General features: G+C 33.0%; 1 protein-coding gene across 11 annotated transcripts in view; it reads left to right on the top strand.

The window, feature by feature from the left end:
* Positions 1–15115, top strand: part of PTPN13 (protein tyrosine phosphatase, non-receptor type 13) — a 260232-nt gene that overhangs the window by 227962 nt on the left and 17155 nt on the right. For 7 of the 11 annotated variants that reach the window (XM_015586042.2, XM_025043825.1, XM_015586045.2 and 4 more), the window contains 9 exons: positions 381–555; positions 1985–2143; positions 2688–2856; positions 2955–3165; positions 5874–5944; positions 8249–8310; positions 10482–10626; positions 11330–11467; positions 11569–11657. In XM_015586042.2, the coding sequence (XP_015441528.1) occupies positions 381–555; positions 1985–2143; positions 2688–2856; positions 2955–3165; positions 5874–5944; positions 8249–8310; positions 10482–10626; positions 11330–11467; positions 11569–11657 (1219 nt within the window). The remainder of the gene's footprint in view (positions 1–380; positions 556–1984; positions 2144–2687; positions 2857–2954; positions 3166–5873; positions 5945–8248; positions 8311–10481; positions 10627–11329; positions 11468–11568; positions 11658–15115) is intronic. The other 4 variants (XM_025043826.1, XM_006907572.3, XM_015586044.2 and 1 more) reach the window with 1 other exon arrangement.

The following is a 15115-nucleotide window of genomic DNA, read 5'->3' as shown; positions in this document are numbered from 1 at the left end:
AATAACCACAGGATCAAGGTTTTTATTCTTTTCTTATTTCTTCTCCTTTTTATTATGTCGAAACACACATTAGGTTTCTGATAACATTAGCTTCAGCCTTGAATTAATAACTAGGAATCAAAAGTATATTTATTTAAACTGTCTTACTGATTTATGCAGCTTAAATATCTTCAAAATAGAACGTGGACAGAAAATAAAATTTTGTATTAGCATATGACAGGTGTGAAATAAACTTGTAGTCCAGAGTCAGATAAAAGTAGCTAGGGTCTCAATCAAAAGCAGACATGAATATTTGTTAAACATTTTCTGGTTGTGGCACAAACTTACTATATTGACATTGAAATGTATTTGAAAAAAGTCTTGCTTTTTTGTCTTTGTAGTAATCCTTCTTCCCCTCTACCACCGGATGTGACTCCTAGGCAACCCCAAACAGAATCCACTTCCACTAATTCAGTGGATAAATATCATACACATCATATTTCTGAACCAACTAGACAAGAAAGCTTGACATCTTTGAAAAATGACTTGGAAAACCACCTCGAAGACTTTGAAATGGTGAGTCGCTTCTTCTATATTAAGAAAATTCAAAAAAAAAAAAAAAGAGAGAGAGAGAAAGAGAGAGAAAGAGAGAGAAGTCCCTATTTTCTCAAGTAAGGTATAGTCTCACACATTTTTCCTTTAGGGAAAAGGCTGTCTTTCAGAGTAGCTTCATATTTGTGTCCAGTAAATAGATAATGTACCTAGTATGTTTCTCTATTGAGAATTAGAGAAAAAGGCAAAAAGACCTGGATATAAATCCTGACGCTATTACTAACTTGCTGCAATTTGGCAGATGCCTGTGGAAACATTCCTTAATTCTTCTAAGTCCTAGTACTTTGGGCTATAAAATGGGGTTAGTAACATCATAGAATTATGGTGAGGATTAATTGAAATAGTATATATAAAATACTATTATATATACTATTATATATAATATAGTATCTACTATCCCCCCAATTCTGATGAGTTACTATTTAATTTTTAATCAAATTCGAATGTAATTGTTTTTCCTCCTCCACACTTCGTTGTACCCAGATAGAATCCTTTACATTGTGCTAATAGCCCTAGAACTTCTAAACCTACAAATTCAGTTTGGGAACCAAATTTCCAAGAATAATATTCTTTGCATTGATTGAAAGTCAGCCTTTTCAATACTGTTTTTATTATCCAAGTAATAAATATTTATTGTAGGAAAATTAGAAAACAAGGAAAAAGAATATTAAAACTACCTATAATCACACTACCCAAAAAACCCCAAAACCATAAACATTTGGGAGTTAATCTTTCCAGATACTTTGTTTGCCTATAATTGTGTGTGTGTATGTGTGTGCATGCACATGCGTGTGTGTGTGTGTGTGTGTGTGTGACATCTGTATCTTCAATTTCATTCTCAGCAATAGAGTAAAAATAATCTTTGAATGATTTCTTTAGAAATCTGTCATCACTCATGTAAGTTGTAAGCAACCTCTTGGTTGAAATCTTTTAAAAAGAAAAAACTTTATGTAACTAAATACACAGAGTTGTGATATTTAATCATCCAAAGACTTCATATTTTAAAAAAAATCGTTCTTTTATGGCGCTTGCCATTTATCTTGGTTATCTAGAAGTACATGAAGAATTTTCTGGTTTTTCCCCACAAAAAATATTCTTTTATCATCAAAGTATAACCACTAATGTGTCCTTGTTTATCCTGAAAATACAAGAATTGGAGCATGAGTAAGTTCTGTTTCATATATCTCTAAATCAACACAATGTTGTATTTAAACCAAATTTTTACATGGAGGACATTCTATCTAGAGCTGGATAGACCTGGCTTCTTTATTTGGGCAAGATAAGTAACCTTTTAAGATCTGGTGTCTTCCTACATTTAATGGAAATAATAGTCATCTCTCTGTCTATAGGGCAAAATAGACAGCCTAAAGGAATCACTGTTTTCTTCCCTTAGGAAGTAGAACTCATCATTACCCTAATTAAATCAGAAAAAGGAAGCCTGGGTTTTACAGTAACCAAAGGCAATCAGAGTATTGGTTGTTATGTTCATGATGTCATTCAAGATCCAGCCAAAAGTGATGGAAGGCTAAAACCTGGGGACCGCCTCATAAAGGTGAGACATTATGTGGAATGGATTTGTGCAAATGTGGCAAAAGAGCAAGCCAGGGCTGGAGGAGAAGGAAGAACAGGAAGATTGAGTTAGTATAACATTCTATTTCTCTGTTTAGTTTATGTTTTCTTTCTCCACCTCTTCAAAGTAAAGACCTTTATATAGTTAACAGTTTGGAAAATGCTTAAAGTTCCCTTTTTAATTAGGAAGTCCCTCTAATCTCAGTTAAAGCATTAAACAAGCTGTCTTAGATTTAGGGACAGAAAGTTTCTTAAATTACTATGAGGGTACATTTCCTATGTTAGCAAAATACCGATGTATTTGTTAAGTATTTTACATTATTATTTTACTTATAACGACATGATCACTGTGTTTATGATTTCCAAAGTACAAGGAATTACCATTAAATTAGAGACCATTTTTTATTATGGATCTCTTACTGGTTAATATGTATTACATAATAAATTCAGGAGATTACTGTATTTTCTTGACAACTTCTCTGTTCCAAAAGTTGTAACTCTCCTTTTCCCCTTTCTCATTCTTACAGGTTAATGATACAGATGTTACAAACATGACTCACACAGATGCAGTGAACCTGCTCCGAGCTGCACCCAAGACAGTCAGATTAGTCCTTGGACGAGTTCTAGAATTACCCAGGAAGCCAGTGCTGCCTCATTTGCTACCTGACATTACATTAACATGCAACAAGGAGTTGGGTAATGCAAAGCAAGCTTTGTGTGATGTGATTTTCTTGGCTAGCTTAAAAATAAGTATTCTTAAGGCTAAGAAAATAAATATTTTCTATTCCCTAAAGGTTTTTCCTTGTCTGGAGGTCACGACAGCCTTCATCAAGTAGTGTATATTAGTGGTATCAATCCGAGGTCAGTTGCAGCCATTGAGGGTAATCTCCAGCTGTTAGACATCATCCACTATGTGAATGGAGTCAGCACACAAGGCATGACCTTGGAAGAAGCGAAGAGAGCACTAGACATGTCACTCCCATCAGTGGTGCTGAAAGCAACAAGGTACTCTGGAATAATTTGGGGGCTTTGTGTGTGCATACACATTTCAGGCTGTTGATTTTACTTACATTCTCTTAGAAAGATATTCCCGAATTAGTAATTCACAGACTAACAGCAGCAGGATTTAATAAAGTTAAACAGACTTCCTGATAGGGGACTCCGAGAGCATTTTAAATGGATTAGTGTTTGGATACATGTTTGCAGTTATTAATAAGATTGTTACCACATTTGTCAGGATGTTTTCAGTTGCAAGTGACAGAAAATAATATCACTCAACTTAGTTTAAACAAGAAAGGGAATTTACTGCTTTATGTGGTTTAAAAAGATTAGATGGTCATCAGGTAAAATTTGACCAGGCCTCTGGCTCCATTTCTTTGCTGTTTTCAGTTATTCTCTCCTCTATGTATATGTTTCCTTCATGATAGTCAAATGGCTGTCAGTGTCATGCCTCACACCTGCATATCACACCATCCAGAGCAATCTTTCCCACCAATTGCCATCATAAAGCAGCAACTGTATGCTGATTGCCTTAGAACTAAATTAAGGCCAGTCCTTGAATTGAAGCAGAAGGATAGCAATGTATTGATTGTCCTAGACCAGTCCTGGCCCATTGCCAATGCTAAGACAGAATTAGTGCTACCCAAACCTCATGTCCACAACCCATGAGGCATAGAATTACCCTATCTGCTATACCTCATTACAATGTCACATTACAAGAAATGCTAATAACAGCTTTTCTTTCATTTAATAATGGAAATAAATTGAAAAAATGTATGTATTAGTTTCAAATTACTACAAATATAGTGGCTTAAAACAATGAAAGTTTATTGTCTTAATAGTTCTGGAAGTCATAAATACAAAATGGGTCTCACTGGACTAAAATCAGGGAAGGGCTGCATTCCTTTTGGAAGCTCTGGGAGGAAATCCATTTCCTTGCCTTTTCCACCTTCTAGAGGTGGCCCGTGTTCCGGGGCCCATGGCCTGATTCCATCTTTAGAGCTTTGCTAGGACCCCTGTAATTACATTGGGCCCAACCAGATAATTCAAACAATCTAATTTCTAGATTCTTAATTTACTCACATCTGCAAAATCCCTTTTGCCATGTAAGGTACCATATTCAAAGATTCGAGTATTACAATGTGCACGTGATGGGTGTATTATTCTGCCTACCACAATGTATATAAATCCAGGCTTTCTCAATTACAAGCTTATATTATACAGGGAAACGTCACATTAATATCTGTGATACATAATGAGTTTTACATAGCGTGTCTTTCAAAATATAGGAACTATTAATTAAATCATTTGATCATATACTTATTCATCCTTCTAAACCTTTAGATTGGATTTTATACTTGTTTTCTTGAATGTAATCCCTGACCAGTTTTCCTCATATATTTCTAAAAATTAAATTTAACATGCAGTTATTTTCATAGGTGTAGCTGAAAGTTAACTACTTGGGGAGGAAAGTGTTCAAACAACCTGGAAAATATTTTTATGAAAATTAATATCTCTGTTCACCATAGCTCTAACTGAATTATTTCTTCAGTAATTTATTTTATTTTTTTAAATTGTGCTTCACTTTATTGCACTTCACAACTGTTAGTTTGTTTTTTTATTAAACTTTTTAGGGTAACATTGATTTTTTGCCTCAAAATCAGTAGAGCATGCTTTACCCTGGGCCTGAAATCACTTTCTTTATTCTTTCTACTTTCTCTCTTTTCTGTAGTCACTAAAGATATATTAGTATCAATTACTTTCTCCCTTGTTCTTCTTCAGGTTCTCTCTCCACTGTTGTATATATCTGCTGTCTTTAATGTCTATAGAGTAACAATAATGGAGGAGTATATATTTGTGCTAATTATATGTCAGGAACAGTAAAGGGTCTGTCCGTTTACCCTACTTGCAAGCTAATAAGTTAGCCAGTTATTGTTTCTTGGATGCTAGTAGAAGATATGAAACTCCTGGATCAGAGACAAAATACTTTATTACAAATGACAATGCAAATGGTATGATCGTGGTATTGGTGTCAGTTCTGCACATCCTCTAAGTCCCATGGAGATGACATATGTGGGCCTAGTGGATTCCTACACATGTAGTGGGTTGTATTACAGGAGAAGAATACTAAAAGAGCCTGGGAACCCACTCCTTTATGACAACCTGTAAGAAAGCTTGCTTTTTGTTTGGGAAGAGAGGTTGTCTCATCCCTCAAGTTTGCTCACTGTAAACATAGCCTTGAGAATTGGCCCAGATAAAAAGCATTTCTGCATTTCTGGGGTACCAAGAAGAGTACACAGGGATGCTTAGGGCCCATGGTGAATTGCCTCTCCCAGTACTGTATACCGTATAAGTTATCTTTGAACTTTCACCTGAGTGACAGTGAACTAAGTTACTGATCATGAATGTTACCAATGTTAAAGTAAACAAACGAACAAAAGAGAATGGAAATATGGCGATGTATTGAACTGAACCCCAAAGAAAAATCATGTAAAGAAGTGATTCTTAATCATTTTGGAGTCAAGAATATCTCCTTCCAGAAAATACTTAGATGAGGACTGATATAATTTTGTCTGCAGCTTTAGGGTGTGCCTAGACCCCCTGAAGCCCATCCAAAATAAAACCCCTGAGGCTAGTTAACACATGGCTTGAAGGATATTTCCACTAACATCCTGAGTAATTTTCAATCACCTGTTCATTTTTTTACAACACAGAGATGGTCATCCAGTGGTCCCTAGTTCCAAGAGTTCTGCTGTTTCAACTCCAGAATCAACTAAAGCTAATGGTAAGGATACATTCGTTTTATGACACAAGTAGTTATGGAAGGTAACTCTATTTTTCTAAAAGCAAATATGGAGACTATCACTAAAATGCTTTTATTGCCCTTCCAGAGTGTTTTACAGGATCTCTCTAAGGAAAAAAAAGTACATTTAAATTAAAAGCATCTCTAAAATTTAGTGTATGATAGGAAATAGAGCACCATGAGATTTAGAGCCAGAGAGATCTGAGTGTGTAAATCCTGTGTGACTTTAGTAAAGTACTTGATCCATATCTAAGCCTTTATTTCCTGCCAGTAAAATAAGAATATTATTATTATCTACCTTGTAAGATTATAATGAGGCATAAATAAAACAATATATGTGAAAGTTATTGCTATGATTATCACATAATAATTTACTCAGACAGGTATCTAATTTCTGTACTGGCCACTGTTCTGGGCGTTGTGAATATGGTAATGAGTAAACAAAGTATGTGTCTTACTTTCTAGCATATTAATAGACATTGTACTATTAGTAGTTGTGACAGCAGTTAACGTTAAGTTAATGCTTATTCTGGACTAAGCATTCTCATAAGTGCTTTAGTCTAGTATTAATGTAAAATAAAAATGTTTGACATGGGGAATGCAGTTGAAATTAGTGTATTGAAAAAGTAAATTCAGTACTTCATATCTAACTAAACTTTGAGGTTATCAGATAGTAGTATCTGAATACCAAATATCAGATAGTAGTATCTAAATACCAAAAGTACAAAAAGAAACCTCACAAAGATTGCAGTTGTAGTTCGATTATCTTCAAAGACTAAAGCAGATCTCCTCCTCTGTTGTTATTTGGAATGCCTCAGGGCTCCTTCTTGCTGCTCTCTGATAGTTCCAGTCCACATTAGAGTCAAACTATCTCACAAAACAATCCAGAGAGCATTTTTCCAGTGACCTCTGGAAAGACTCCTATTTGTAACTGTCAAAGTTAAAGAAGGTAGCTGTGCCCTACCCCGCTTTGTAGAAGCTGCCCAGTGATCTGTCTTTATGGGGTTCTCTGACTTGACTCCCAGAGAACTAATTTTTTTATGAGCTTTGAAAATCATGTGGTATCAATAATAGTAACTCTCATAGTGATGGGAATGTGAAATGGTGCGACAATTTTGGAAAACATTTTGACAATTTCTTAAAAATGTAAACATATAACTTACCATATTATTCAACCATTTTCCTCCTATTTGTTCACTCAAGAGAAAAGAAAGCATTTTTCCATACACAAAAACTTGTACAGGAATGTTTTTAGAAGCTTTTCTTTTAATAGCCATAATTGGAAACTGCTCAAGTATCCAAAAACCATTGAATGAATAAACAAATTGTAATGCATCCAAACAACAGAATACTACACAGCCATAAAAATGAATGGTCTATTGATACATGCAGCAACAAAATTAAAATAAACTGAGTCAAAGAAGCCAGACAAAAAAGAGTTCATACTGTATTACTCCATTTATTCAGAATTGCAGAAAATACAAATTAATCTATAGTGACAGAAAACAGATCAGTGCTGCCCTGGAGACAAAGAGAGGGTGGAGAGGTTCAGGGAACAGGAGGAAGAGATTACAAACAATAAACTATTGTGTTTTATACTATTCTAATAAGATTTTTTTTGAACCAGTAGTTTTTTATTTGTATATTTTTTCATTATTTTTCCTAGAAATTCAGTTATATCTCCTGGAAGTAACATTATAAGGCATTCTTGGGCTCTTTATAACATCATCTACATAATTATAGGAATTTATCTCTAAAATTCCATCTCAACTTTTATCTTTCTAGATGGAATTAATTTTAGGTCATTCTCAAATAGAAGTCTTTGAATACATTTACCTGTATTCTTTTCTTTTTTCTTTTCTTTGTTTTTTTTTTTTTAACTTTTCTAAACTCTACCATATCTTTCAAAAATCTCTTGAAAATGTAATTTAATGAATCAGATTATCTTTAAATATAACTTTTTAACTGTAAGGGAAACATAATCTCATTTTAATATATACGAATTTTTGTACTGATGGCTAAGAGTTAAAATTAACATTTAGTTTAGACATATATTAAAAGTCTTTTCGCATTATAGCCAAACTTATTTTACTATGTTAAATTGATACTCTGCTCTCTTCTCTTAAGCAGTAAACTGAATCTAGTTCAGCACCTGTGATGTTGCCTCCATTCAGTTGGAATAATTTATATTCAGTATCCAGAAGTGTGGTTTTTTTTCTGTTATTTTAATGTCCCTCATGTGCCTCTGACTGACTCATCTCTTACTTTCTATGTTCTCCCTTTCAGGTCATCACAATGTGGATCCTTGTGGCAAGCCTGCCCTCACTCCTAATAATTCCTTCTCCAAGGTAAATAATAAAAGACTGCCTTCTTCATGCCCTATTTCCTAATCTAAATAACCAGCTCATTCATGTTTGGGATCAAACTGATTTCACATTTAAATATATGCCTTTTTTAGATATATGTGTTGATAGTAGGAATATATTTTAGCAAACTAATAGGCCTTGCTAAGTAAACCACACAGTGTACAGCCCACACCCAAGTAACCTTACTTCATTTGGCACATACTCAGCTCTTAAATAAGCTAATTACTTAAGTAGATAGCATTAGTGCTGGAATTTTTTATTAATGTGCACAATTCTTTGGATGTTTCTTAGATACCCAGAAGAAAAGAATGTAATTAAGAGTATAATTAGTCCTTTGGGTTGATGCTGACCAGCAGTGACTCTCAAATGACAAATCTCTGATACTAGTGAGGAAAAACAGTAGTAGCAAAAGGATTAAGCTTACCTGCTGTATTGAAAAACATAGAAAATGCTTTACCACATAATAAAATGAAAGAATTTAAATCAAGATTAGCACAGAAAATCAGAGGATGATTTAAGAAAACTGTTTTAATGCAAAACTAAATTCTACTTAAGGCTCTTTTTTTGAGGCTACATGTGTACCCATTTGTTTGGCTAACATTTTGTTTTATGATTTTCTTTTGGCATGTAATGTACATTCTAAAATGATCATAGCTGGATCTTCATTTTGTAGGATTGTTTAATCCCACACACTCCCCATACAATCTATTCTGAACCTCACTATTTGAATGTTTTTCCATGTAATTTCCAGAGCTGAGGCATTGCTCTCCCAGTAATCTGAAAATCTTATCATCTCAACAACATTTCTGGACATGAGCTGGATTTAGTATAAGAAGAGAAAATGAATTTAGTGACCAGAAGCTCAAAATTCTATGCCCTTCATCTCACTGTTATCTCAAACTGGTGACATGGTTTAGCAAGTCCTGAAAAGATATTGCAGCAGAAGAATTGTTAGGCAGAAATGATTTGGACACAACAATAGAAATCCTTAGTATTTGTATGTTTGTGGGTTGAGATACAGCAATACTCACTATTCTCTGTTTATTCACAAGGCCCTCAATTTCACGGAGCTGAAGCTACTGAATTTTCATGTGTTTTCAGTGTTGGCCGTGCTATATAGTGCTTATTTTCTTTTTAAATATCTACATGTTGTTGAAAGGGAGAAGAGTAGAGTTTCTTTTTAAATTAATGTAAAACTCTAGAAACTAAGGCTTTCGTTATTCATGGTCGCAAACATATTTTTGTTGGAGTAAAATCTTCCAGGAAGTCGCTCAAACAGTATTCTGTCTTTGAAGACTGTCTGTATTATGAATTTCTCATAAGGATTGGAATTTTCACAATACACTGAAAGTTTTTGACATTCTGTAACCACTATTTGTGAAAAAATAATTGTTACATCTACTGTCTACTTTTTATCTTAATAAATCTTCAGAGCAAAAATCTTTTATTTGTATATAAGTTTTTTAAAATTTGTTCTAATCATTTAATTTTGCATTTTTGCCCAAATCATTTTTCTTTCAGTAGGCTCTGAACCATGAAATACATCAAAATTTACCATTGAATTAGAAAGTTATATTCTATGTCATAATTATTTTATAGTTATGAATCCACTGTCATTTTTCTTAAATTTATATTTAGACTAGAGTTGAAAATCTTTATACCTAATAGTTGATCAGTTTGCTAAACTGGAATTTATGTCCATGTAACAGCTTCATAAATAGTTTTTCCTTCTTTCTCTCAACTTCTAAGTATAGTAGTCCTATTAAACTTTTCTAAAAAGTTCAATGGAAGACGAGTCCTATAAAATATGCCTCAAAAAAGAGATTTCTGCAGTTGAGTAAGTTTAGGAAATACTACGTAATATATTTCTCTTTTGACAACTCAGATTTTATATTAGTAAGCATTGTAAGAATTCTTAGAATAAAAATATTGATTTAACGTTTAATCTGGGGTTTTCAGACATATTTGAATAGAAAGTTCTGTTCTCATTGCACTGGTATTTTCTAGAAACATATCAAAGGTGGAGAAATGTAAAATGGATTTTGTACTAAGAAAGAAAGAAAAGGACATAGAGGGGCAATGTGAAGTCCCTGCCTAATCCTAGAAATTAATAAAATAGTAAACTAATGATTTTCTTTGGTTTTGTACTATAGGCTAATGGGGAAGAAATAATTGAAGTTTTGTACCCTGAAGGAAAATGCTCTACTCATCAAATGAAGGGATCAGCAAATTTGATTCTGTCCAAAGGTAGTTTTCCAAATCAGTCACCTAGTTGTTCTAAATGTCCTGATAACTTAGGTAAGAAAGAATTATTAGGTATCCACTCTTATTTGCCTTACATGTTCCTATAGTTTTAGAAAGAATTATCATTGTTCAAAGAAATAAAAGGACAATGTAAAATTCATTGTTATTAGCTGTATTACTATACAAATGCCCTGTATTCATTCTCGTCTCTAGGGTTAAAACTATTTTTAAATGATTGAAAAGATAGATACCTGTTTTGTTTGATAGTGTTTCTTGTGTTCTTTGAAGGAGCAATTCACAGGCTATCTGGTAATTTGAAAATGGGACAGAGTGAAGGTGGATGTTTGGGCTGCCCCATTATAATCTTAACCTTTGTAACATAATCTGTTTAGTTGAGTCTTTAGATGAATTAATAATTTGAGATTAACTTCGGAAAATAAGCATTAATTATTAATGTCTCATATAAAGATGTATCACAGACATTGATTTTGGTTTATTCTTTTTAAGTTGTATTTGTGGTTTTTTTGTTTGTTTGTTTGTTTTGTTTTGTTTTGTTTTTTGTCATATAGCAGCCAGAGTAGCTCTAGAACTAAAAATGACGAGGCCTCATTAGTGTAAACTACTTGTCCAGTCATGGCTACTTTTCAAAGTGGTTGCTTAAACTTTGAAAGACCTGGTATATTCTATTCGACATATCGTCCTTTTCTTATATCAATATTTTTAAAGTAAAACCCTATATAAATTACTATTTTTCAAGAATCTGATGTACAAGAAGATGATATTTATGATGATCCTCAAGAAGCCGAAGTTATCCAGTCTCTGCTGGATGTTGTGGATGAGGAAGCCCAGAATCTTTTAAACAAAAATAATGCAGCAGGAGATGCCTGTGTTCCAGGTAGATGAACTAGAACCATTAACATGGTACACTAAGGAGTACAACAAGAAGGCTCCGAGGGAGCATTTTAACTCCTCTTGGCCTCTTCATCATTCTCCCAGGTGCACTGAAAACCAATGGGAAGTTATCTGAAGAGAGAGCAGAAGATACAGACTGTGATGGATCACCTTTACCTGAAGATTATACAGAGGTAAAGATAATACCTAAATAAACACTCCAGGATGTATCTTGTTAGAATTATGTATCTCCTTACCTGAAAACTTGCTTTCTTTGCTGAGGCCTTAACCTCTCTCTATCCCAATTTTCCTCCTAAACATGAGTTAAAGATAATATCCTGATGGCTGGTTAGTAACCTCAGTAAGAATTAGAACTGATGTCATTTACTCATTTTGGAGAAAGAACTTGCCTTTAAATCTTTTAATTTCTATTGGTGAAAGTTTTTATTCAAGAAAGGTGTCCAAAAAAAACTGATTTTTTTTTTTTGTACCTTATTATTTTTACACCAAGTTAAAGTTGGGAATTCCCAGATCCCATTCCAGTTAATAATACCTAACCTAGGTTGAAAACTTGGCATTTATCCTTGAGTGTTCTTCCTACTCATAATCTCATACACACATGATTATGTTCATTAAACAGTTATAAATAATTAATGTGTATAAATACAAGAAAGCTTATATCTGTTGAATATGTATTTATTAATCTAAAAAAGTGATTACACAAATATCGAATATCTCAAAATGCATTATACTGTAGTGGTTTTACCCAAGATATTGTTCTTTCATACTATCAGAATATTAATAATTATAACAACAATAAGCTCTTTGAAAAAAGTTTTCTGAACATTTCAAGTCATACTAACTTTAAGTATGTTTTTCTTAATAATATTTAAGGTGTCCCTTAAAATGTATGTTCTGAAGGCTCTTTTAATTAAGAGAATAAATAAAAATCTTTAATCGCCATTTCAAAAATGTCATATCCAATGCCTTTTAAGAAAAAAAGCTTGCTAACATAATATAGATTCTCATTTATACTGAGCTATAATAACAAATTTAGAGCAAAAGTTTCATTCAAATTGATTTTTTTATATGAAAATATTACAACCTCATTGTAAAAAATATTTCAAACAGAATCATCTAAAAATGCAAGTTTCTTTTTTTACCCATTCCTCGTCTTCATCTGAGGTGTAAGTATTGTTAAGATTTTGGTTTTTACCCTCTTGTTATGCATAGGAAAACAGATATTCATATACATATGTGATTTTTTAAATATAAACTTTATCACATAGTTCTAAATTTGGTTCTCACTTTACAGTCGATCATTACCCTCTTTCCACATGAGTACATAAAAATCGGCCTCATATTTTCTAGTGCCTTCCTATAATTTTATTGCACAGATATACTATAATTTATTAAACTGGCTATTAATGAATTTAAATTTTGTATTTATTATAAACAAAACTACAAAAAAGATTTCTATGTTTTTATAAACTCTCAGAATTTGTAAGACAATTAATTTTATAAAATTTCAGTGATTTGCATGCTATAACCACTTCTCCACAGACTCCATCATTTCCTGTTTTCCAACCCTGGTATTTCAAAGGTTTTAATTATTTGTCTGATTCCTGCAGGCATTTGAGTTTTAAGTCTGCCCTATTTTTCTTGGGCTGCTATAACAAAATACCACAAACTGGATATCTTAAAAAACAGAAATGTATTTTCTCACTGTTCCAGAGACCCGAAGTCCAATATCAAAGTGCCAGCAAGGTTGGACTTTTGTGAGACCTCTCTCCCTGGTTTACAGATGCCCACCTTCTTGCTGTGTCCTCACATGGCCATTCCCCTATGTTCACACACTCCTGGTGTCTCTTCCTCTTCTCCTAAGGACACCAGTCCTTTTGGATTAGAGTCCCATCCCGATAAACTTCCTTAGCCTTAATTACTTCCATAAAGGCCTTTTCTCTAAATATAGTCACATTAGAAGTTAGGGCTTCAATCTATGAATTTTGTGGGGACACAATTCAGTCTATAACAGTCTTTGCTTTAACCAATTATAAAATATAATTAAATAAAATATCATTCACCATATTTACAAAACAAATAGAGGCTCTAGCATAAATTTAACCAAAAATGTATAAGATTTATATTATGAAAACTCGACAAAGAAGCACAAAAGAAGTATTAAAAATATTATTTGTTCTTTGATAGAAAAATTTAAAATTTAAATTCTTTATAGATTACCCATAAATTAAATATGATCCCATAAAATATTTTGACCTTTTTTTTAATGAGAGGCAGAATGGGTTGGTAAAATCATTCTAAAGTTCCCATGGAAGAATTGAGATGTAAAAATATCCAGGAAAAATCTGAAAATTTAGTTTTGTGGAGGGAGAACTTTCCTATAGGTTATTTGGACGTAATGTATAAGTTGTCCTAACACCAAAGTGCAGATAGATCCCACACATTTGTGCCTTGAGAATCCAAGATTCTTAAGACCAAATAGTCTGGGCCAGTTCATCCTTAAAAATAATAAATTCGCACTTGAATTGATGGGACTTCTGCTTTAGAAGCGATTTTGACTAATTGGTAAGTAAAACGGAGAAAATAAACAAATTTAGGAAAAGTAGAAACAAACTACTGAGATACAAACATGAAAATGTTTCATTTTTATCAAACTCTAAATGTTAAAATCACATTGGAAATTATTTTCATAAGCAGACATTCAAAAGAGACAAATAAGATTACTCTCCATAGCTGAAAGAAAGACAGCCAGTATTCTGGAAAAAAATTTTCTGTTTCATCTTACATTTCTAGAATATTGCCTACATTCAAGTAGTTTTAAGAGTTCCTTAGAACTTCTGAAAATATTCAGGTTTTTGTAAGTGTGTCACTTAGGGATCATCCAGGCTGAATTATAGGTTATTTACTGAATTAGTTCTTAACAGTATATTGCATAATCCTGAAAGTTTATCATAGGCTAAAAGTTAAACTGCTAACCATTGGTATTATAAAAAAAAAAAAAGTACGGAAATGTCTTTTTAGGAAAAAAAAAAGATTATCCCTCTGATAACCATTTGTGCATCGTCATCATATTTGTCACTCTATTGTAACTGTCTCAACATTTGACTACCTCTTAGAGAAGTACTTCAGGCCAATGTCTGTGTCTTATTTACGAATGAAAGAATAAATTTTGGTCATATATATTATTGTAAATTTTGTTCTAAAGTTTCAAAACTATTCACTTAGCTGTTGCTGAACTTGTTTGATTCCGATTATGCTGGAGATTACAGTGTAAGAAAGGATGTCAGGGTTTCTGGACTAAATTTGCTTGTCCTGTCTAGTGTACTCAATTTGAGACATGTACGCACGTAAATAAGTAAATGTAATTTTTAAAACTGTAGTAAAAACATGTCCTGATAAATATTTATATGGAGTTCAGAGAGGGTTATAAAGAATTGGGGAATGATATTGTCTACACAGAAGTAGGTGGATATGGTTATTAAAGCTTCCCAGAGACTTAGCATTTTAGAAATATTCAGTAAGTAAGATAAGATGGGAAAGAGCATTCCGTACTGAGGAGCTGCTTGGCAAAGGCATGAAGGTCTGGGTCAGCCTGGAACATTCAGGGCACTAAATCATTGAAAGTAGGGTA

Source organism: Pteropus alecto, unplaced genomic scaffold, assembly GCF_000325575.1.
Source record: "Pteropus alecto unplaced genomic scaffold, ASM32557v1 scaffold161, whole genome shotgun sequence".
Classification (NCBI taxonomy): Eukaryota; Metazoa; Chordata; class Mammalia; order Chiroptera; family Pteropodidae; genus Pteropus; species Pteropus alecto.
This window is presented reverse-complemented; position numbering and strand designations above follow the sequence as displayed.